Here is a 25,659-nt window from a genome sequence, read left to right as displayed (position 1 = left end):
ATGCTAGTCCAGATGCTTAAAGCAAACTCTCAATGTGTGCTTGTTCCTCATTTTCCACTCTTACCCCCAGTCCACATTTATCAAATGGGAAAAACGTAAACTCTCCCAATCAAAGACTTGCTGTTAAAATAGATTATTAGCAGTTGTGGAGGTTTTAGGCACTATAGTGATGAGAACCGGCATAAAAAAATCCATGGGGAAATGCATAATTCTGTCTGTCTTAACAGCAAAATTCAATAGCACATAATAATCAAGATCTACAATCACACATGCTAGAAATATAAAACTTTTGAACTGCTGCTCTTTAACTGAGCATTCTTCACCTGGCATTCTGCATGAGGCTGCTGTCCTACAGTGATCATGTAACTTAAGGACTGAATCACAGTGTATCCATTTAAGGGGACTGAATTAAGGTTTCAAAAAAAGTCTTCATTCCAGCGTTTCTTAATCTTTTAGCAGTTGACTTTACAACTTTAGTAGTGTTCTTTTGTGATTTGGCCTGGGTATATCAAGACTTTATCCATAGATAAAAGGATAGAATCTTGGAGATGTACTATTTGCTTTCCTAACGATACTCCGTTAAATCTTGGGCAGAAGGAAACCCTTCTAATCCAAGGTTTCCCAAATTTAATTTGCATCTGTATTACCAGTGCCTATAACTAGTTTTTAGACATCACTAGTGGCAGCAATAGTGTGTTTGGGTTTGGCAGCAGCAGTTCTCAACTCTGCAGCAGGCCACAGGCAAGTAAACACAGTCCTCCTGAGTTAGCCTCTTGTTACACACAGCCTCTCAGCCTTCCAACTTGTGTCCCATCACTCTCTCACACAGCCCATGCTAGACTTAACTCCATCCCTTCAGCTAGCTGCCTTCTTCCCCTCACTGCAAATTGACCTGAGCCAAAGTGTCACTGTCAGCCCAGACAAAGTTGACTCTTGACTCAAGAGTTTCCCTGAACTGTCTGCACAAAGCTGGTTTCCAGAAACTGCCTGTGCAGGGATACTTACTCTGAAAGTGAGATAAATGCTTCCACACAAGCAGGCAGGAAATGCTTTGTGTATCAGCTGCAAGGGCTTTTAATACCGTGGTTGGTGACATTCTGACTTAGTCCCCTGCAGCCTGATTTTCTCCTCTGCATGACAGAAATAACAGCATTTTTCTGACCTGATGGGACTGTTTTGAGGGTAACTCCATAAAAGTAGTGATGTATCCAGCTATTGTCATGATGGGAACAAATACTATGGTAGGTCTGTGTTCAGAAAAGAGATGGAACAAAGTTTATGGGAAAAGAGAACCTATCAAAGATGGGAACCACCTGTCCCTAGGCAGTACATCGCAGGGACCTGGCAGAGTGGAGCAAGGAGTACTGCTGTGAGTGTGCCTGTTCTCCTCTCCTCCTGGCTCTTGGAACAGCTCTGCATTGATTTCTTTAGCCAGAATTTTTTAAAGAATGGTTTTTCCAACATCTGTGTCTCAATGTTTCAGGATGCAAATGTGAAGCTGATCAGAGAACTGCGAGAAGAAATTGATAGGTTGAAAACTATGCTGATGAGCTTTGAACTGGTACGTAGGAACACTTCCCAACTGGAGTTCTAATGGTGCTTTAGGTAGCTACAGTAGCTTTTGTCTTGTCTGTGTATCTTTCCATGTTTATTGTAACTGGAGGGAAATTAAGCTGTTCTCTTTGTGAACATCTGTGAGCCCTCACAATACAGCTGACGCTCTGTGTTTTTGTCCTTTGGAATAATGGTAGCGTCTTGGTTTTCCCTGTCATGGAGAGCATGTTTCGCTGGGAGAGACTGGAACTACAGTCCAGGATTTATTTACAGAGGAGTATCTCTCTGTTAGTGCTCCTTCACCAGTTCTTCACAAAAACTTGCATGCAATAGCTAAAGAGGTGTAGGCTAGATGGTAGAAGGGCAGCATCAAATGTCTGTGTATTTTCTTTCCTTCTTCTGAGTTCATCTCCTTGAAATCCTGGAGAGTAGAAGAACATGACTGCCAGTTGTGAATAAGGAAACTAACATGTAGATCTTGGTGGTTGTTTTTTGTACAGAGGAATTCCAGTCCTTCTTGGAGTGATGACAGGGATGGAAATCTGACCGAGCTGGTTCTTCAGAATGAAATGAAGGTGTGTATGGTCTATTTGATGCTGTAACTCTCTCCTGTTTCACTGAGCTGGGGGGATAGCACTGCCATAGTTCTGAAACCACAGTGAAGATGTTTTTGTCCTAATCCTTTCCTGTTTGCTCTGAATATGCAGGAAACTGCCATCCTTAATGCATGTTGGGTGCTCTTTACCAATTTGTGATGAAAGTCTCATGTCCTTAATGGGATACTGTCCATTGCATATCACTAAGTCTGCACAATCTACTCCTTGTTTGAAAGCTGTCTCAATATATCACAGTAATTCATCATACAGAGCCTCTCTCTTCTAAGATTAAATTCCTCCAATTTATTCAAAGGAAATTATTGTACAGTCACCGAATTACTGGTGACCTGGGAAGGTTTTGGAGATCTTAATTTTAAGTTTTGCTTAAAGACAGGCAAAATAAGTAGTTAGCATGATCATATATCTTTCTGACATTTTGGGAATGAGTCTTCAATAGATTAAACCTGCTTCACTAGGTGGCAGTACAGTTTTTACCAGATTTTTTTGTTGCCACAGAAATGTACTGCAATTAGAAATACATCTGCATTGCAATTGGTGAAAGAATTTTTGCATCCAGTAACTGGAAAAAAATGCTGTTCTTTCTAAAGAAATTTATGTAGGAGAAAAATTAACTTGCTTAGTAAGTGAAACAGTTTCCTCTCCTGTTCTTTAAGATTGAGCAATTGACCAAAGACTGGACAAGTAAGTGGACAGACAGGAAAGCCATCATGGAAGAATACAGTGTGGACATCAACAAAGACAAAGCTGGAGTAACAATAGATTCTAGTTTACCTCATCTCATGGCCATGGATGATGATATCCTCAGCACAGGAGTGGTGCTGTATCATCTCAGGGTGAGATATTGTCACTTGTCTTATTTTTCTCTTGAATTTGAAAACACTTTGTTTTCTTTGGAAACGGAGAGTGGTTAAGGTGGCATTAAAACAACAGCTATCAAAAAGTAAAGGCTACAGCCCACAAGACCCAGATAACAGGGTGAAAAAAGCAGAAAAAGATACATGAAAATGGAGGAGGAGAAGAATTCATATATGGAATAATAAGTTGACCTCTGATGAATGCACGTGCAAACTATTTAATAATGTATCATAAGCAAAGCAAAATATCCAAATTAGGCATTAGTAGTTTGTCCACAAAGCACGAGGACAGGTGTGTGTGCATGCGTGTGTGTGTAAACATAAAGGATGGTGCTTAAAGTATACCAGACATACTGGTCCAGATTTTACTAGGTACTTGTATACTTGAGACTGGAATACTTGTATACGTGTAGATCAAAGATAAAAGTAAGCTTTAGCAAGTGCAAGCTCACTTTGGCAATGACTTCTATATATTCCCCTTTTAACCCTACCAGGCCTGACAAGTAGATTCCAGGTATGTAGCTTGAATGGTAATTACTTGTGATCCCACTTGAGTGGCTATTTTCCACAGAATCGGGTAGAAATCTTGGCCTCATAGATATTGTTTTGCTGTGTAGCTGCTTATTTAAGGCAAGGTTTTCACCAAGAAACTTCCATAACATTGTATGTTTATTACTCCACGTTGTGGCTTATGATGTGCATGGCTAGGTCAAATAGTTTTAGGGATTTTTTTTTTTTTTTAATAAGTCAGTGCTAAGTTGGACTTTAACTTTTTAATATTGTTTAAATTAATGGAAATTACTGAAATATTGATGCTGTTTAATGTAAAAGGAATGATGGATGGGCATCTCTACAGAGGTGCACTCATTAGCAACAATGTGTTAAATATAGTTGAAAATCATGTATCTGCCTACTAATAAAATATCTGAATCAAAATCTAGGTTTTGTGCTACTTAATATAGTTTAGGGACACAGGATTTTTTTTTCCCCTGTTAAAAAGCCACAACAAATATTTGAAACAGAAATCATGCTGTTCTTTGTCATGTTGAAAGAGAAACCTTACTAATTTTTCTCATGCCAGCATAAAGAAATTGTACCAGGTAATAATTAGGGACCAAGTAATAATGTCCAGTGCTGATCAACATGCAACTTGAACTACTAAATCCTACATTAACATTAAATATTTCTTAAAAGTAATTGCTACTACTTAAATGTTTTTCCATTATGTGCCATTTTGGAAACAGCAAATATTTTCACATGCTAATTTTGATGACACCTGAAGTAATTTAAAGACATTCATTTTAATGGCGAAACCTGGTTTGAAGGGTCACCTTCTGAAGTCATTAGTGTCTCTGTGTCACACTAACATCTTTGTCCCTTCTTTCTTTGCTCCTAGATGCTGCCTTTTCTTTTCTTTGTGCTTTGCATCTTTTAGACTCTGGTGTCTATTACCTTCATCTGAACAGCAAGAAGGTAAAACATTAGCGGTTCCTTACGTATTAGGGCTTCAACATACAATCACACTTTACATTGTGCTTCTAGAGAAAGGTCATGGCAGCAGTTTTCAAAGCATGTAAAATAAACATTGTGTTACTCTTTTAGTCTCCTGGTATTCCATAGTATTAATTGCACTAATCAATGCTGTGCCTATGCTTAAAGAACCTTTCTTTCTTAGGTTCTGTTCTTTTTTTCTGGCTTTCATTAACAAAAATACGTGTTTTCCCTATAATTTAACTGACCTTTTTGCATAGCTTAAAAATACGGGGTTTGTTTATATTGTTTTAGAAAAAGATGTACTTCACAAACTTTTTTGAAAGCTGGAGTACTCCCAAAACTGAAAGGGGAAAGCAATCTCGCTCTTTATGGTTCTATAATGCTCCTTGGGAATTCTACCCTTAGTCAGGAAACACTGCCAGAAGAGGGCAACAATGTAAAAAGCACTTCAACAGATACGAAGATGTACTTTGATATGTTAAGGTGAAGTTGTGCCATCATTTCATCTGAATCATCCGTCTTTCACTTTTTCAGGCAGAATACTCAGTATTAAATTAGGAAAGAGTATAAATATTTAAATTATTAGCTCAGTAGTAGCATTTGAAAAAATGAAATCGACATTGGCCTGGGTTATGGCTATTTTTGTTTTGTTTTCTTCCTTAAGTTGAGTTAGTTTGCTTGTATTGTATCTGTACCCTTGCTCTCGGCTGCAATTTTTAGTTGTACTTAAACTCACCCAGAATCGCTCCAGTAACTGGGATACTATTGTGAATTTAATGAGCCAATACTGCTGTAATATACTTTTTGGAATTAAATTGTATTACCAGAGAGTTATTTCAGTACATTGGGAAAAAAGTTTATTTTGGAATTACAATAACTATTTCTTTGCTTATTCAAGAAGATAATTGATAAAGAGGTCTTTTAGGAGCTGGTTTACTTCTCTTTGTATAAAATACGTTGCTAACTCACTTGATGATGTAAGGTGAGTCAAAGGCCATATGGATAATAAGTTTTCTACAAGTTGTGGCCAAGCCAGGTGGACATTTTGTGGTTGAGTCCACTGAATGTTAAGCAGATATGTAACCTGATAATTACTCCAAAGCAGGGGCACTGGGCACAATCCAGCTTTCAGCCTCTCCAGCAAGGGAGTCTCAGCAGGGCTTGTGACAGAGGGCTCTGTTAGTCAGATAGCTGAGCTCTGTGAGGAACTGAATGATAATCATTCCCTTTCCCTCCAATGCACAAAACCACTGTGATTTACCCATAATTACCCATAACTGCATCATCTTACAGTAATGCACAGCTTCCCTCTTCCCACTGTTCAGACTTCCGATTACTACTTCTTGCTTCATCTTTAAATCTAGGTTACAATATGCTTGGAGCAGAAAGCATATTCCATTTATTCTAATTAGAATACAAAAATCAAGTAGTTTAATGACCATGATTAATTTTAATATGACTGAAAGAGTTGCCACTAAAGTCAATTTAGAGTGCATTCACTAATCAGTTTACAATAATCAAGTATAATGTATCTTCAGAGCTGGGAAATGATCTTGCTTTGTTTTCCTAAGGAAAAAGATAGAACCAGTAATGGAACATACTAGACAGGTGGTAAATTCATTGCTTCTCCCCCCCCAGTATTGATTAAATGGCTCTGTTTTAATGATATTTGCACTGTACCGTAAGAATACTGTCTCTCTTCCATCACTGGCCCATAATATGGTTTGAGTCTGCTTGTTCTGGAGACTTTTGTTCCTAGGCAGTTCTTTTCTTTGAATTTATTGAATCTTCAAGTTTGGGAACTTGCCTATATACCATAATCACCAAGAAGGCTTTTTATAAATGTCATTTAAGTTTTGGAAAAAAGTTCTTCTGTAGTAGCTAGTTTGAAGAATTCATAATCTATGACAAAGTTCTCTTACCAAATAGGAGTTCTGTTACTTTTATATTTGAAAAGCCTAGTTAATTGAATAATCATTTTGCAGCTTCTTTCTTCCTGCATGGATATTTATAAAAATAATTATGTTATTTCTGCAAACAACAAGTCTCACTGTAAAAGTTCAAAGCATCAGAACATGTGTTCATATTCAAAATATTTGTCTCAAGCACAGTCCAAAAATCATCTACTGGAGTCATAATAGGAGAAGCTGACTTAGCTGCAGAAGTAATTGCATCGCTATGGGGGACAGCAGGCTGAAGTATTACAAAGTAGTAGATTGTTCTAAACAGTGCAGTCATTCAGAGGTGATTTATTTCAGGTATTTGCTAAGATGTTGTACCAAAGCTTTTTTAACTATTATATATAATCCGCTTTCAGTAACCGACTTCTAAATTAGTTCTTTTCTTGTTTTAGGAAGGAACAACCAAAATCGGAAGAAGTGATTCAGACCAAGATCAAGACATTGGTAAGAGAATGATATTAGAAATTATTTTATGATATGGTCAGGTCAAACCAAGAAGTTTACATTTGTCATGTGTAATAGCCAGGTGATGTTTCTGTTTGTCAACTTTCTTTATAGAAGAAGGTAAGTAGAAGAGAATAATTGTTTAATTTGGCTAGAATCTTTCAGTTATTTTAAGAGGTCAAAAAGTCAATGGTCTTGACCTAATTGAGGTCTCTTCAGAATTTTCTTCCCACTGTGAAATGCTACACTGGAGTTTAAAAGTATCTTCATCCAACATCCAAATCTTGGTATGTTCTATCCTAACCTAGTGGCACAAGTGATCATGAGACATTGAAAATGCTTTTCAACTCTACTTGGGCAGAGTATTTTAGAAATAAAATCCAAATGATTCAGAACATTTTTTTATTTCATTTCATTTCTGCTCTTAATTTTAACAGTCAATCTCAAAAGCTACAAATTATGATAGAGAGTTAAAACTTTATACTGAAATTGGAAACTTTATGGAATCTCAGCTTTGGTTAGTTCTGCTAAGTTTGGTTAAGTTCGATTATTTTCTACCAGTAGGTAAGTAAAATATAAACAATAAATGCCATAATAGCAATAAGAAAATTCAGCACAATAGAAGAATTTGCACATCAGCTCACAAATCAGAAAGTAGTGTATAGTTTTCCAACTAGAAATTCTTTAAAAGAGCGATCTCACTATTTTCAATTAAGTAAGTTTTTCTGTGATTGGTACTTGGCTAGCAATCAAAGATGACAATTTAGTCTCCTTGTTCTGCAGATAACATAGTTCTCTGAGGTACGAAGTATGCAGTCATAGCGTCAAACAGTACATGGTTCTTCATTCTGAGGAAAATAGTGCAAACCCAATCCCTTCAACAGGTGAGATAAAACAAATCTATACATTGTAGTTTTGCAGGGACGGTGGATAGAAAGGGATCATTGTATGATAGACAACAACTGTGGGATTGTGACACTGCGACCAGTTCAGGGCGCACACTGCACTGTGAATGGATGTGAAGTCACTGGATCATGTCGTCTGTCACAAGGTAAGGCTTGCTTTTTCTGTGAATGCTGCATTATAATCAACTTACCTCTGGAGTTTAGAGACAAGGATTTATGGAACTCGTGCAGATCCAAGAAATATATCTCTCAGTCTCCTACTGCTGCCTAGCACCACGAGGTTTGATCCCTGGCTAGAGCTTTCCGACTGGGACAAATAAATTAAGCACCCCACAAAAAGTAAAATGAAGACATAGGTGACAATATTAAGACCCCTTTTGGCAGCAGTAGTCTGTTGCCTTCTGAAAAGGGAAGACCTGTAGTCAGAGGCACTCTCTGGAAAGTAGTGGAGACTGGCTTTAAGCCAGCTGACTACTGGTGGGGTTTTTTGGCAATTATGTAATATGGTTGAAATGACCTTCAACTTTTTCACAGTGTGTTTAGGTGGAGGGTATTAGCCACTGAGTCATAGGCTATGATGAATGAGCTCAGATGAAATGGGTCAGACTCCCATATCTTCAGGTTGTTTAAAATAAAAAAAAAAACAGTTCAGTTTTTGGGAACTTGCAGTGATCTGGATTCTTAAAAAGATAGTATAAAAACAGGTTTCCAGCAGTGGGTTGGTTATGTTTTTTGATATGAAATCGTGCTGGTCTTTAATATGAACAGGGAATTTACTGTTATGTTGAGTTTGCAGAGATCTCCAAGATGAGTTTGCTCGGATGCTGTCATTACAGAATGATAACTCTGCTATTCCATAGTGGCAAATTTTAAAACTAGTTCTCTGCTCTGTGACGGTCAGAAAACTGTTGGTCAGAATATTTTTAACATACTATTCTGTAGTAGTTTGTGTATGCTGTAGTCTGTATACTGGCGTTAAGAAACTGCTGACATTCTAGGGACCATCTGTTTGATGAATTATGTCTCTGTAGATTTCTATTTCATTTTTGTTCACAGGAGCCCTTGTTGTCCTTGGCAAGTCTCATAAGTTTAGATTCAATCACCCAGCAGAAGCTGCTATCTTAAGACAAAGAAGATCAGTAAGTTCTAAAACTATGTTTTTCTCTCCTAATTCTTCATTGATTTTCCTAATTATTTTCCCTCTTAAAAGCAAGCCTGATGTAGATAATATTTCTTCTCATCATCGTATTCACTTGCTTCATTTCCTCCATCTAATGGTATGTAATGACATTAAGCTTTTTGTGGGAAGACACTAGTGCTTCTTTCAGATGTGCTTAGCAAAAGATGATGCAGATCCCTTGAATAATTTAGTGTTTCCTATTTCTAGTCATGACTACAGTAGGATTGAAGCAGAAAGGCAGAATGCTGCAGTGAAAAGACCAGTTAAGAATCTTTCCACATTTGATAATTGTCTGAATTATCTTCTTTCTCTGTCATTTCACCATCCCAAATGAGGTATACTAGAAGAAATGGAAAATTTATGGGATTAAGTGCTTGAGTATTGTTGACTCTGAAAGCACTTAATTGTTACATACATCAGAAATAGATAAAATATTTCTTGGTATGTTAATCTTGGGAACCAACTACTGCAAGATATTATTTGGTCAGCTAGTTCAATAATGTTTCAAAAAAAATAGATAATTCTTAAAACGACTGGCATATATAACTAAAAACCCCTAACTTAAAGCATGTAAATTTTCTGGTTTAGGATATAACCAACTGATATTGGCAAGAATCTACCTTTTCAAATGGATTTTCATATAGTAACGTTTTATACTTTCCGCTCAACTGTCCTTTTGTACTCACTTCTGTAGTTGTGATAAGGGGCTTAACTTCCATTTGTTTTCATTCTTAATTTCTTGATTAATGGAACATGCAGTACATTAAAACAGAGCTACAAGAAGAGGTGTACTCAGTAGCATATACTTAGCAATTTTGCAAATTATCAAAGACTAAGCAGAAGTGTGAGATTATAAACTCACATGGGAGGTATTATGCAGCATTGCACACGGTAGTTAGCAACAGCGGTATTAACGATAACTTGGAAGTTCCTGGGTTGCTGTGATATTTTTTTCTTCGTGTTGTTATGTTGTGTATTTTGTAGATTAATGAAACCTCACCCATTCTGAGTTGTGGAGCTTTGGACTGGCTCAACTTGGATGGAAGTTGCACGCATTCTCCTCACTACATCCTTTCTTCTCTTGACAAGTAAGTTTAAAAAAACCAAACAATTTCTCATGTGAGATGATGTCTGAACCCTGGACTTGGTTCAGACAAAACTAAGTTGTATAAAGAATAGGTCCCGTCGTGTTTTCAAGTGATCAGATAAAAACGTCTGAGAAAATGCATTGGCCAACTGACTAATATACAGTGTTATGATATCTAAGCAACAAACCTGAAAAATTAATTATTGGTGCACGATGAATATGGATGCACAATCAAGAAAATACCTTGGATGAGACCATCAGACAGCCTTAATTCAGTTTACTTGCACATCTGCATTATAGCTGTTTTGATTTGTGAGCTAATCTATAATTCTTACAATATTCTTACTTCAGTGCACAGAATGGACTTTTCTAGACATGATTTAGCCAAGGTAATTGTTACCAATTCAGTTTCTGTGCTAATTTGTTGTGGAAATCAGAAGGTTGGTTTGCTCATAAATTCCCTTTAATTCAAGTCCTCATTGAGCCTTTCATCTCAGAAAGCCATTGTGATTCTCTTTTTTGAAACTGAGCAGTAAGTAAGGCATAGACTGCTTCTGAAATGTTGAAGAGCTGCTCATACTCACAGTGTTTAGTGTATGCTTTTCATGGCAGGGCCTTTCTGAAAGGGGAAAGATTGGTGTGATGAAGACAGTGATTAATATGTATCAGGAAAATGAATTGAGGTATCTCCCTGTGTTTCAGTTCATAACATTGAAAACAGAATATCACAGAATTGAATGTAATTGGGTTCTTTCTCTTCTTTAATTCCTCTCAGCCTGGCACATTCAATTGACCTGTTAAAGGCAAGAAACAGCCATGTTCTCATTCATATCTGTTGATAGTTCTGCTTCTTGCTAGAGTTTTTTTGGTGTGGTAACATACTGGGAATCTTTTATCTCTTTCTAGAGGAAGTATCTCATCTTGGTTTTATGAGCATAATATGTTATCTCTGTTTTGAACATCTCTTCATACTTCTAGTCAAGTGGCTTGCTTTCCGCCTTGGATAGTGTGTTTCTGTGTGTTCCCTTGAATGTATCTAATCTCTGCATTTGCTTTTCATTTGCTGCAGTGATACCGTTCTATACAAAATGGTATTTCATTTTAACATTACCCTCATGCTTACCTAGAGTGTTTCAAATGCTTACTTCAGTGCAAATGAAAAGCACTATGGTATTGCATTCACTTGATTTTTATGAATGTCCATCTGTTACAGGAATAAGCTATAAACTATGTCTAATATTAGTTGTCTCTCACCTTAGATAATCCAGTAGTCTTTTTTTCCTCTTGAATAGTTTTCTGGCAAAGGTAAACTGAATCGATCCACTCTGCCTTCCTTTACAGTAACCAGTAAGCCTATGTTTCTGTCCAGACGAGTAGTTTTTGCTCATGGAGGGGGTTATGATTGAGACACCTAGCCTAAGATCTATAATATGAGAATAAAACGAGATATATGTAGTCTCTCAAATGTCCAGCTTTTGTGAAGAAAAGTCAATGTCAAGTTCTAAAAGGTGTGTCTGAGGTACTTTGCAAACAGTAATACAGGACTAAGTGGACTACAGGGAGTGCTTATTTGCTCATCAGTAAAAAGTCCACCTAGTGCAGGGTCTTGTCTCTGTCAGAAAGAGATGCTTAGCGGAAAATATAAGAAAAGGACAACCTATGTGTGTCTCTGTCTCTGTCTCCCCTCTCTCACTTGCTAGTTCTTGATGCTCTCCTAGCTGCTAGCAATCTGCATCTTAAGAGTCTTCCTCTGCTGAAAATTACAATAACATCTCTGTGTATAATAGGCTTCAGTGAAGTTTTTTTGCCTTCTTTTTGAACAAGTTTATGATATCCTGTTTTTATTTTTACAGTCAAAAATGTAGAAACTGTAAAGAAAACCAATGTTCTCCTGAACTAAGGTAAGAATATTAATGTGTCTAAATCATGCTGAATTTTTTGGCCCCTCTGGCTTTGTCTTTCTCCTGTGCTACACTGATTTCCTCGAGAAGAGATGCAAACTAGGCTTCAAGCTTTAATTTGATTTTATCATATTGAAACAAGAATCTGTACATGCAGCTGAGTTACAGGCAAGTCTCTGCAACCATATTCTTTCTTCATACTCGATCTCGTGCAAATGTTTTGCACCTTTGTTGCATGTGTAACCTGTATTTTAAAGCCATGACTAGAGTGGGGTTTACACGAAGCTGCCACCAATTTACAATATATAAGAACACTAAAATATATTAAATTTTATGTCAGTAGTGGGTACTGTGAATACTCATTAGTATATTGAAAATTCCTTGGACAAATTAGGTTCCCTTCTGGTGAGAAGAAAATGGCTTTATGGAAGAGTCCAAAAAAGAAGTCCTAGCATAGAACATGGTTCATTCATGCAAAGAAGCACAGCAGCTGCACACAAAAATCATTCAGAAATTGTTGGGCTTCCATGGGTTTAAGTGCTCTTTAATCAGGAACTGATGGTATTTTGCTTTCTTCTGGATTTTTTATTTCAGAACATATATATTATGGCAATGATTTCTTAGTCTTATCTCCCATGCTGTCAGTATGATGATATTTTTCTCATCTGCTTTTCATGGGTTGAATTACCAGTTCAACCTCTAATTGTATGTTAAAACATTCTGAGAAATGAGAGAGAGAACAAATTTCTACCATTCCACCCAAGTATTGAAACTTTCCCTGATAAGGGGTGTGATCCACTGTACTCTTACTTGGCTGCTTGCTCGTACACCGTACTCAGGAGAGCCCCAGAACTTCAAACTTCTGATGTTTGTTGTCAGCCAGCCAAGACACAGAAGGCTTGTGACTGGCATCAGTCATCATATGATAGCATCACCACAAATAAGTAGATAATGAAGTTCTTGCTCCTGTCACTGCCTTAATACCATACTGCATATAAATATAAACCCTGATTTTGTTCTCTTGCTGGTTTGAAAAAAAAAAAAAAAACAGGAGTTGTTCCGTTAGAGTCCAGTGGTATAGCAGTACACTGAATTAATTTTAGCTGCTTGGAACATGTTTAAGCTCTCTTTCCTTGAAAATACCAACATTGTTAAACTGGGAAAAAAATAATCATCTTATAAGAATGTGTGAAATTCTACTGAACTGGAAAGGAAACAGTGCCCATAGATGTGGTATCTGATGCTGAAGAACACAACACAATTATTCTAATGTGGTATACTTAACATGTCCAGCTAATGTTTGTAAAAGTAATACTCTGAGTTCTTACTAACAGCTTTCATTTGAGAATTTCAGTGCTCTGCAAATACAAGTTAAAGAAATCTTTTGCATCTCAAAAGATCCCTCAAATATTTCATTTCACAGAGAAATGCACTGTGTCAGTTACAGCAACTCTACAACTTACAGCAGAATCATGTATAGTGGGTTAGCAGGGGAACTAACTGATTCTATATATAACTGAAATCGTAAGGGGAAAATCTGTGATAGATTGTAGTTCCAGCTGAACTGGAATTTAGCAAGGCAGCAGTGACCTTTACTGGAGTGTGTGGCTGTGTCTTGTGCCTGTGACTCCTTGCCAAAAAGAGGTCTGTTTTAGAAGTGTATTTGAAGGGTTGCCTTAAATAAGGCATTGCCTTCCTGTTGTTTTGGGGGCTTAGGCAAAGAAAAAAATAAGGTTTTGCATGGAAAGACTAAAAAAAAAAAATTGCACAGGTGTGCTTTTTCTGTGAGCAAACGAGCTAATCAGAAATCCAAGTGATACGTCACCTGATGGTAAGGCTAGGGGGATTACTCTGTGTGAACATTTCCAAAGGTCCCTTATTTCTAAAGGTTTCTGACTCTGCTGGCCATTTTGACTGATTTCTGGTTCCCACCTCCTGCCTCCACCCCCCAAACTTTTACTTTGAACTGTGTGAGTGGCATTCCTTCAGGAGGCTGGAGGAGGTGATAATACAAGGTCTTCATAGCTCCTTCATTGCTCTTCCCTTTGCTTTAGGGAGGAGAAGGGAGAGGTTTGAGCCTCTGTGCTAGGCAGAAGCAGATGTACGAACCCGTGCAGCTGCGTGGTGCCTGCTGCTGTGTGATGCTCTCAGGCCCTGCGGGAAGGTCCCCAGATTGGACACGGGTGGAGGGGGAGGATGGAGCGGAGGTAGATGTATATCAGTGGATAGGCTTGTAACCCTGGCTTGTGATTGCTCTCAGTGCTGGGATTTGCAAGGGTGCAAAATGCCTTGCCAACATCTTTTTCTTCTGCTTTAATTATTAACTCCTCTTCCCCTGGAAAAAATCATTTGTGAAAAAAAAATGGGACTTGAACACTAAGCAGACAGAAGGATGGGGATGATAACTTGACTGATGTTTTCTTTGGGATAATTGGCAAATTTCAGCTTTTAGCAACAGTGATTATTTTCACTTGAGTTTCTCTATTTGAGCCTTGAGATTTTGTTGCAGAAGGCATTCAGCCTCACCACAGAGCTATTGCTGCCATAGTTACTGAAAACTGCATTATGCTGTAGCAGCCGCCAGCCTCTGCATCAGCAGTAGAAGTGTTTGGGGAAGAGGGGAGGAGAATTGCACAATAGGATCCCGGAGAGCTGACGACAAAACAGGCTGGAAAAGATGTGGATTTACAGATGGTTCATTTAGCATGCGTCATGCAAACTTTGTGGAGAGAAAAATGAGATGGAAAAACAATCCGGCAGCATTGGTATAATATGAAAATTTTCTCAGTAATTTGTGATTATTTTTAGTTTAAGGTTGGTGTGTTTCTGTTGTTGTAATTTTACTTGCTGTTTTTAAAGGTTTACTTGGAGGAGGGGTAACTGTTGACACTTCTTGCTGCATTTGGTACACCTAGAAATCTGCATGCTTTTATGAAATTCTGTGCAGGGTTCCTTTTTTTTTTTTTATATGCTGTATGCCAGAGTATGCTGGTCCCGTGAAACCAAGATTTTCTGTATGTCTTGATACCTACAGAAATGAAGCAGTTTCTCTTATGTTTGTCCTGAGGTTATATTATTTCCTACTAGAACTATACCGAGTGCAGATTACTTATGTGGGAAGGCAGGAATACAAGCAATACTAGAAATTGGTCTGTGCTTGATTTCTGTATCTCATAGTATTCCTGTATTTCAAGTCTAAATTTAACAGTACATCTGATTTAAGATGTTTTAGATGAAAGAAATAAGTGATCTCATCTACCTATTACAGAATATGGCTATATTCTTATGTTAACTGGATTGATATTTGTTTTGAGTTTAATCATTCAAACATGTAGTACATAAACTGCTTGTTCTTTAAATTGTCTATTAGGTGATTTAGCTATGAAGTGCGTGTGAATCTGTTATTTTCTTTCTGGGCCATTGCCACCTCATTTTTTAGTTTAGTTTGTCATGCTATTTCCACAAACCAGCAGGAGTGTGTTGACGTGACATAGCATGTTTGAAGGTAGAAAGGGAGCCTTCTTACTTCATGTTCTTGGTTTCAGCAGTTTCTGTGAGAGACAGATCTGTATCCCAGACCCAAACCAGCCAGTCATTTTGCTCTCACAGTCAGTAGTCTCACAACCAGAAGAAAAACATCTTCTGGCATACCTGTATTATGTAAGTGGCTCTGCATGAATTTTCATTGTCTTTTTGTTCCGCTTGAGAAAACCATCTTTAAGAAGCAACTTCATAAAAAGGTGTTTAATGTTCAGTCTCTGTGTTCAGAACTGTCTTTACTGCCCTGCCTGTTTTTTGGTTTGTACTATTAAAAATTAGGAGATAAAGCAAAGAGGCACTGAAATAGCAGCAGAACTGCAATTCATATATATACACCTTCAGCAACAGTATTTTATTACAGAAACTTTAACCCTAGAGAGAGAGAATTGTACCAAGTAGCTACCTCACCAGAACAAAAGCAGTAATAATACTGTCATGGTTGCTGTGCCATGTTTGTTTTTCCAAGGTTTAAAGTAAAGTATGAGTATGCCTCTGTACTCTGCCTTTTTGGGGTGTAGTCGTAGTGTGGAGCTGTGATTAATAACATCAGTTTGGCCCGCATTGTGTTCTCCTCTGCGTGCAAACACACATGCCTGTTGGAAAGGATCTTACAGTTTCATGTCAGTTCAGCAAAAAGCCATTACCACACACATGAGGGAATATGCTAGTGCTGCTGAGAACAGCAAACAACACACTCCCATGTGCATTGTGTGCTTTGCTTATTCTCTTACACTTTATAATATTGGGGGGGGAGGTTTCAGGATTGTTGGAAAGTATGGGAAGAGCTTGTGACCCTGTCCCAGCTGTGAACAGATGTTACCTAACCACCTCTGCGAGCACTGCGAGGTCTTGCAGCACTGAGTTGTTTCATATACTTAAATGTTCTGGGGTTCAATTTGTAAACAGTTTGAACTCTGATAGGTTGATTTTATGGAAAGGATGGCTGGGAGCTAAAAGTCATGGTTAGGAAGAATATGAGACATTTTGTAAGAGGAATTTTATTTTACCTAGTTTTAGTAAACAGTTGCAGAACAATAATTCTTTGTCTACTGTTTTACTACCATGCTCTGCTTTTCAGCCTTATTGGCAATGATTTACTCAGTTTCCTCAGTCTCATACAGCATGGTGCTAATAATGATAAGTGACTAGAAGGCAGCTCTTCTGATACTTGGCTTTCTGATATTTGATAATGTTAATGTATCCTCATCACTCCTTTTGGATGAATGTACTTTGCTTCTTTCACACGTGTCTCAGAGTAAGTGACTTGCCGAAGGTCACACAGTTGTCCAGTAACAAATTTAGACTCACATTTTTCAACTTTCATACCACCATAGGAATCGGAGCTTTTATATGTTGTTAGCAAAATAGGTTAAAGACTACCCCATCATCAGAGTATGCGCAGAGACTTAACATTTACAATTGCTATTAAGGTTTATTAGTTTTAACGTATCAGCAAGAAGAGGCTTCAGCTGACATCAAGGTTCTGTTAGGTTTAGTGCATAGGCATCCAGAGGCAGTCCTCGCCCTGAAGACCTTGCAGCCTAAGTATGTGAAAGCACAGAGGTGATATAACTGCTCCAAAATCAGAGGGGTTTTGTCTCAGATCAGTACTTTAACCTCCAGATTGTATGGCTGCTCCATTACATTTCGCTTGGAAAATATGGAAGATAACCTGGAAGCCGCATTCAGGGAAAGCCTCCCTCAGAGTTGTCATTAAAACTGTGGGAACTTTTCCTAAACGAGATCCTTCAGATTTAATACTGTGTTCAAAAAGCAATTCTTCTTTAGTTAACCAGTCCAACTTTAACCTCTGAGTTTGTCCCTGAGTAGTTGGTGGCATTTCAAACACCTGAACAGCTGGAGATTTTTAATGGCCATGCGAGCATTTCAGTGCTGCAGTGAAGTGTCAATTCAAACCTACTTCAGCTGAATGAAAAATGAGGCATCCCACTCCTATTTCCTGGGGATCAATTAAAGTTTATCCGAGAGGAAGAAATTACAAATCACAGATTCTTAGCATCTTTGTAGTTAAGCCAAGGACAAATAGATCTTGGAGCTGCCTATTCTTACAATATCATAGAATCACAGAATCGTTAAGGTTGGAAAAGACCCTTAAGATCATCGAGTCCAACCGTTAACCTGGCACTGCCAAGTCCACCACTAAACCATGTCCTCAAGCACCACGCCTACCTGTCTTTTAAATGCCTCCAGGGATGGAGACTCCACCACTTCCCTGGGCAGCCTGTTCCAGTGCCTGACCACCCTTTCGGTGAAGAAGTTTTTCCTAATATCCAACCTAAACTTCCTCTGGCGCAGCTTGAGGCCATTTCCTCTCATCCTATCACTTGTTAATAAGGAGAAGAGACCGACCCCCACCTCACTACAACCTCCTTTCAGGTAGTTGTAGAGAGCAATAAGGTCTCCCCTCAGCCTCCTCTTCTCCAGACTAAACAACCCCAGCTCCCTCAGCCGCTCCTCATAAGACTTGTGCTCCAGACCCTTCACCAACTTCACTGCCCTTCTTTGGACACGCTCCAGCACCTCAATGTCCTTCTTGTAGTGAGGGGCCCAAAACTGAACACAGCACTCGAGGTACGGCCTCACCAGTGCCGAGTACAGGGGCACTATCACCTCCCTGGTCCTGCTGGCCACACTATTCCTGATACAAGCCAGGATGCCATTGGCCCTCTTGGCCACCTGAGCACACTGCTGGCTCATGTTCAGGCGGCTGTCAACCAACACCCCCAGGTCCTTTTCTGCCAGGCAGCTCTCCAGCCACTCCTCCCCAGCCTGTAGCGTTGCATGGGGTTGTTGTGACCCAAGTGCAGGACCCGGCACTGAGCCTTGTTGAACCTCAAACAGTTGGCCTCGGCCCATCAATCCAGCCTGTCCAGATCCCTCTGCAGGGCCTTCCTACCCTCCAGCAGATCGACACTTCCACCCAGCTTGGTGTCATCTGCAAATTTACTGAGGGTGCACTCGATCCCCTCATCCAGATCATCAGTGAAGATATTGAACAGGACCGGCCCTAGCACTGAGCCCTGGGGAACACCACTCGTGACCGGCCGCCAACTGGATTTGACTCCATTAACCACCACTCTCTGGGCTCGGCCGTCCAGCCAGTTTTTGACCCAGCGCAGAGTGCACTTGTCCAAGCCGTGATTATTTGTTCCTGTGGGTCCCAAACAGACACAAGCCATTTAGCAGATGACAGTAACGAAGTTCATACTCTGACTGTTTGCACCATGCCAGACAATTGAACAGAAGATGTTCCGTTTCGGTTATTCTCACCAGCATTACATTTACATAAACATTAAAACCAATCTGAATTCTGTTTTCCTCAGGTGAGCGAGAGTCACAGTAATATTGTAGATTATTGAGAATCTTAAGGCTTTTATGTAGCGAGGCTTTCCCACTGCTTCTTAAGAAAGTGAAATGTATGTTCCATGTAAAGGTACTCCAGAAGTTTTGTAGACTTTGGCTGCTTAATTGTTTCATCTATTTTGTCTGCTCACAGAATCAAAGTTGTTGTGTAGAAATGGTTGCTTTGAACACATGCTTACAGTTCTAAATAGGTATGTCAAATTAATTCCTATGTAGCAAAGGTCAAATGCTCTTTTCATACAGGTAACCTTGTATTGATAATGATTTTACAAACAACATGATGTTTCCAAAGCATTCCCTTTGAAATTATGTTTTTGTTTTCTTTTGACCTTCAGGGACTCTTTAGAGTTTTGATACTTTGCTCTCTTTAAAAGTATAATAAATACCTCATTATAATAAATACATCATTTACTTCATTAGTAAAATATATTAACTTTTTTTTTTTCAAGACTTAAAGATTTGGTTTTCTGAGGTTACATATAATAATGTGGTGTTTAGAAACAAAATGACAGGCAAAGATCACGGATCACCTTTATATATAACTGTAATGTTAAGAACTTCTGATGATAATGTGTGGACAGGTAGAATATATATTCCTTTCAGAGGGTTAATGTATTTTGAATATTATCATGGATCATGCTAAGAATAGATACTATTTTGATTGTTACTGTCTGTGTGTGTGTGCATGTAAAATTTTGGCACACAGTCAGGAACCAAACATCTTGGAGGGGACCGTAAGGCAGTTTTTCACAGGTTAGTCACTTTTCTGATCACAGCTCTGCTCCAAATATAGAAGCAGTAACCTAATATAGTTGTTGCATACAACAGAGAATTGGGTGATCAAGTTCTTTCCTTGGTACTGCCAGAGACTGTCAGTGTAATTTCAACAATGCCTATAACCCTTTCTAAGTTGGAGATTTTTGATCTGAAAACAGAGAAGAATGTCATTTCTGTGAAGCACTTTGAAGTTCTTGGATGACAAATATCCTATGTAGTGGTTATAAAATTTTATAACATATAAGCAACCCCCCCTGCCCAATTTCATTTGTGGAAGATCTACAGCAAAATGGAAAGTGACAATATTTTTAAAATTCTTTTTGCTGTTATCTTTCTGGTGATGGAATTTTCTGCTTCATCACGAGAGCTTCCATGTTTGCTGGCATTTATGACACTTAGAGGGTTGTAGCCTGCTGTGGCATGCATATACACAGCTATTTGTCATCACGAGTTTTTGTCATAATGCACACTTATTGAACAAAACAATATCTTTGAATGTTGTCTGTCTTTCTTTAGTAAGATGACTTGTTTTATTACAAATGTTTGGTATTCGTTTCTGGTTTAAATTCACTGTCAGTATTTCTAACAGCAGAGAAATAGCTGCTGTGCATGAAGAGTACAAGCAGAAGCTGAGAGACCAGGAAGCTTTCCACAGAAAACAAATTCAGCGGCAGCAGCTCTATGTTGAGGATTTAAAGCAGCAGATCCTGAGAGGACAGATCAAAGCAGAGCAGGAACTAGAAAATGACCAAGCACTAATCAACCAGCAGATCCAAGAAAGTGGGTACCTGCCTCTTCCCCTCTCTCACTTCCCTTCCATTACTGCTTCCTTTCACCTTCTTGATGTTTTTGTCCCAGTTATCCTTTATGTTATGGGTGGAACTTTTATTATGGCTTATTACTAGTTTTCTCTTATAATTGCCTTTCCCTTGCGAACAGTTGTTAAGCTTTGATTAAAAGGACTGGAAGGCCTCCTTCGCAGTGCACCAGCAGCACTGTTTAATTAGCTCTGCAGGTCACTGCTGGGAGAGACAGCACCAGCATGATCCTCCCCTGTGGCACTGAGCCTCTTGTCTCCCAGGCTGCTCCCCGTCCCGCCACCCTGCAGCTTTGCTCTGCTCATATCTGCTCATGCTCAGCTCTGCCATGTTGCAATGTAGCCCGAGTCGGCTATTGTGTTTTAAGTTTTTCTTGTGATATACCTGTGCTTCATCCAATGAGTTGTTCTGGGAGATTGAAATTGAGATGACTGTGGTAGTTCCTACCATAAGCTTTCAGGGGAAACTGCTCTAAGAACAGGATGCGATAGGAACCAAGCAGCACTTCCAAGACAGTGACGTGTGTCGGTTGAGGTACTCTCTTTACGCATTTCATTGATGACGTCACCTGTAACAATACAGAGCATTTTCATGTGCTTTTAATGAATTTCACTCATTAGGAAAAATAGGGCCATGGCATAAGACCACGGCTCAAACTGAATTTTCTGTGGTTGCTATGTGAGTTTTAAACAATGAAAACAAAGAAAACACATCTGGGAAGTAGGTGGGACGCTGAAGTTCAGAGCTAAAATCCCAGCCCAGTTAAGGGAAAGAGAGTTTCACTGGCTTTTATATAGTCAATCTTTCCATACACCCCTGCCCTTTTATAGTATGAAGAAAAATGTATGAAGATATTCTGTGGTAGAAACTGAAGTGTGACAAAGATAAAAAATAACATGCGGGTTTTATTTACCCTAAAGATGATTAATTAGTGGTATTGCATTCTTCACTGCTGAATTTGTTTTAAACCAAAACTGGATTAAAGAAAGAGAGGCATGCTTTGGTTCAAATAGGAGTTATTTCTAGGAAGTTCTACAGTGTTATGCAAGAGTACTACAGGCTAGATCAGTGATCACATTTTGAGTGGCAAATAGCTGTGTCAGAAGGTGGAGCCACAGCGTATTTGGAGAGGTATTTTTTAGTGTCAGTGGCTCCTGGCCTCCAGAGGTGCTACTTTGCATGCAGGCAGACATATTCAGCAAGATGTCTTGGTGGGGTTGGGCCACCCCTTAACAAGTTTATAGACAGATTTGGGAACATTTTAAACCTTGAGATGTTTTTGACCACTGAATTGGGTGGTTATAGTGTTGTCTAGTTTCTCTTCTAATGAATTATTTGATCCAGGTTTCTTGATGAGCAAAATATGCCTGTTAAAAAGGCACCGTTCTCACTTGGCAAAACCTGCTGTTGGTTCCTGGAAGAAGAAAATTAAATGTGAATTTTTGGAAGCTTCCCAGACCCAAACTTATGCAGTCTGCTATCTTTTAATTATGCCAGCCATGATGAAGATGTTAAAAGGAAATTGTGGTGATGGGATGTAGCAGAAATGGACTTAGGATATGTAGATAGCATAGAGAACCAGGAGAGTTCCCCCAAAATACCTTTATTTCATGGCTCTGTAGACTTGTTCTCTGCTTCCATCTAGTTCTGCTGGTTTTGCTGTGTTTGCGCAAAGTTTAGCCAGGCAGGTAGTTTCTGCCAGCCAAATACAATTCTTCACTTGGCAACCCACCAAAGTTCTCCGCCTTTTCTGTGCCCTCTGTGTCTCAGCTCCTGACAGAGGCAAGTTTGTGAGCAGTGATTAATTAGCATCTTCGAGCTTGCAGCTCTGTTGCAGAGAAACTCTTATCTGCCAAATATTCTGCTTGCTAGAAACATGCTGAAGAGGACAGATCTGGAAATAAAGAGTTGAGAAAAAAGCTTTGTATGTGCAAGTTAAAAATGTTATTAAGAAAAATTAACTAAAATAACGACTAAAATGCTTCCCTTTTTTCCATAGAGTAACCATAGAGTTAGAATTCCTACTTCTGTGCATGTGCTGTGTGTAGAGCTGCCAACGTAAACAGGATAGGAGACTCATCGTGGTAGGGATCGCTAATGAAGTATGTTTAACACGATCAGTAGTCACCAAGCAAGTGATGCTGACAATGCCCATGCCCTAATGATTTCTACATTAGGGAAACTTCCACAGCCCAAAATTCCTCTCTTGCAGCTCAGCTGTGCAGAGCTGCAGGTGGCTCTCATTCATCACATCAGACTTAAATACCTCTTAATTCTTAACCCTCTGAATAAGCAATGAAAGGTTGCAGGTTGAAGTTAAGCCCAGCCAAAAAAATGTTGCTGCTAGTAAAACCGAAGTGCTTTGAAAAGCTTTGGTCCTTTGAGAAATGCTGTATTTGTCAAGGAACCTGGCCTGTGATTTTTACATTGCTTTTTCAGCTAAGGATATTTTTTTCTTTGCTTTGTGCAGCTGAATATGTATATTTTTATAGCAACATAAAAATGAACAAACTCTGCTTCATTAAGAGAACATGTCCAAGCCATCAGACACAATCTGGTAGTGGTAATCTCAATAATCCCTTCTTCTGATTGTTACAGTTCATCATAGCTCAGATTGAAGCCAGCGTACTCTGGAAAACCTCTAAGCACATCCCCTGCATGGAATAAAGTAGTCTTGCATCCAGGGTTAAAAACAAATCAACCTGGTGTTCTGTGCTTATTTCTGCTTCCCCATTGACTGCAAAGATCAGGTTCTGAATATTTAGAGAAGACTAAGTGGGTGAGCAGAGGCAACATGTTTTATTATCAAATTAGGTTAATCAGTTGGTTTGTGAGCATATTTAGCATTTATGAAATATGGGACACATTAACAAAAGCAGAGAAGCTAACTCTCTTTGTGGAGTAGAGTGGTGATTTTATGAAAAATATGCATTGTCTGGTGGTATGAGCTTGTCTTTTTGCATTATGTTCGTCCTGATAGCTAAAGGTTGTGTTGGCTTCACCTGTGTCCTTGCTGTGAGAGTATTTGATTTATTTCAAGTACATTACATGCTGAAGTGCTCATATACAAGATATGTGGGCTCCCGTCAGCCTGTTTTGGCAAGTGCTTGTTGGAGCAGCCATAGTTGCAACAGGTAGTAAATTTGTGGTTGTTGCTTTAGCTCGGCTAGGTGCCACACAGGGGTTGTGTTGCTTGGGAAGTTTCCATCTGATGGGTTTAGAGAGGCTGGCAGAACTGCCCGGCAGGTACCTATACGGTGGCTTCCTTGTAACCTTGTCTTCAATCCACTTTGAAGGTTGCATGCCCATCCACAAGACTGGTAGCTGGTAGCTGCCCCCACAAATGAAGCACGTCCCAACTGGGTCATAGAGGGGTCTAGCCTTCAGTCTTACTGGACTTGCCACCAATAAGGGTGAGAACAAAAATTGCCATTTCCTGTGCTACACAAAGTTCCTTAGTATGACGCTGGCCTCCCTCATGGCCTCCCTCATTTTCCGCATGCCAAGGTAAGGGAGAGAAAATAGTTTGCAGGTGATTTTTCTTGGTTCAGCCAAGTTAAGGAGGAAAGGATAGGAGCAAAAGGCACAAAGAAAAATGTTTGGTTTAGAATAGTTGTAAAACACTCAAATGCTGTGATGAGGAGTCAGTAACATTTTAAGATTGCACAAGTCCTTATTTTTTCACTTGAAATGTAGGAATTTATTAGCCAAAGGCTTATCAGCGTGTGCATGAAATTCCGCTTGCTGCATTAACACAGAGGCTCTGTTAGGTCTGTGCAACTTCCTCGTCTAGTTCCCTTGTTAACTCTGCTCTCAGTGCACATACGTTCATTCCCTGAGTAACACATACAAAGTTTAATGTGTGACTTCAGCATAATTAAAGCAGAAGTAGTAACATATTTCACAGTGAAAAGCTAATGAAGTCGTACTTCACTACTGTGAATATATACCCGATGTCTGAAAAGTGCCCAGAATTGAACTCGGGTCTTTTAATGCTTCCACTGTATTTTAACAACCATGAGGTGACATTTGAGTGTAATCTTTGAGAAATTGAAATGTGTTCTACTTTTTGCTTACAAACAAGGTCTTATCCACCAGTCTCCTTAGCTGTATCAGCCAAGCCCGTGCTTATATCTTGCAGTTGTTACCCGAGTCCTTATCCCAATGGAGAGGCTTTTGGTTATCAATAAAGTGCAGCAATGATACATTTTTCTCTAAATGGTTTGCCAAGACTCTGCTCTACATGCATAGAAATTCTGTTCTCAAATGAGCTCTCAAAGCTGATTAAATTAAGAAACAAGATAGTAACGAACAATGTTTTTCCTGTGATTTTTGCTTTCTTTCAATCATTCTTTTTTTTACAGACCAGCAGTGGCTTATCAATGAGAATAAACGACTGGCTGCCCTTCAGCAACAGCAGAGGGAGTCTGCAGTGCAAACAGAGTCTACGCTGTATGCAGAAGCTGAGGTGCAGAGTACCATTGGGCTGGAAATCTGCCCTTCTCTGCTACAGCAGAACAAGAAGAGGCTGGTGCAGCTGGAGCTCTTGCGAAGATACTCCTTAAAAAAGGCAGAAAGAAACATAAGACGGAAAAAGGTCAAATTCCAGCTGGAAAGGATAGTCAAGAAGCAGAAGTTATTGGAAGCCAAGCAAAACCTAGAGCAGCTGGAAGCTAGCTGCTGGCTCAGTGAAGAGTGTGTGAAACAATCTCAAGTCCTAAATCAAAATAGTGCTGTACGGTCCTCTTCAGATCACCAGTTGCAAAAAAGAAGGAAGTCATTGGGTTCAAGTGTCTTGCAGCACAGGCAGCATTTGTTCTGTAACCCACATCTGCCCCAGGTACCCAGGTAAGTTAACATCTGCCTGTTCCTCTGCACTTTCAAAAGTAATTTAAATTCAGGGTATTTTCAGTGACCACCTATAATCCAGAATGCCTTTCAATGTATTGAAACAATCCCAAAACTTGCAATATCAGTGAACTTACTGTACTGTATGTCACACTGGAGCTGTTTGTCCTTTTTCCTCGGATCTGTACAGTGCATTCGCTGCTTAGCTCTTTGATGTGGTCTTTCTCACTGTTTTTTACATTCCTCTCTCAAGCCTTTCTGCACTTTTTACCTCTTTGTAAATGCTTTCCAGAAC

The 25,659-nt window shown here is 39.1% G+C and overlaps 1 protein-coding gene across 1 annotated transcript in view; it reads left to right on the top strand.

Annotated features, from left to right (window-relative positions):
* Positions 1–25,659, top strand: part of STARD9 (StAR related lipid transfer domain containing 9) — a gene marked incomplete at its 5' end in the record, with an annotated part of 114,020 nt that overhangs the window by 68,290 nt on the left and 20,071 nt on the right. Inside the window, 10 exons of the mRNA XM_082318329.1 lie at positions 1,484–1,561; positions 2,055–2,129; positions 2,825–3,004; positions 6,873–6,924; positions 7,838–7,975; positions 8,886–8,968; positions 9,994–10,097; positions 11,950–11,997; positions 20,288–20,478; positions 24,881–25,364. Coding sequence (XP_082174455.1) covers positions 1,484–1,561; positions 2,055–2,129; positions 2,825–3,004; positions 6,873–6,924; positions 7,838–7,975; positions 8,886–8,968; positions 9,994–10,097; positions 11,950–11,997; positions 20,288–20,478; positions 24,881–25,364 — 1,433 coding nt within the window. The remainder of the gene's footprint in view (positions 1–1,483; positions 1,562–2,054; positions 2,130–2,824; positions 3,005–6,872; positions 6,925–7,837; positions 7,976–8,885; positions 8,969–9,993; positions 10,098–11,949; positions 11,998–20,287; positions 20,479–24,880; positions 25,365–25,659) is intronic.

The sequence above is a fragment of the Platalea leucorodia genome (genome assembly GCF_965183815.1).
Source record: "Platalea leucorodia genome assembly, chromosome: 7".
Taxonomy (NCBI): domain Eukaryota; kingdom Metazoa; phylum Chordata; class Aves; order Pelecaniformes; family Threskiornithidae; genus Platalea; species Platalea leucorodia.
This window is presented reverse-complemented; position numbering and strand designations above follow the sequence as displayed.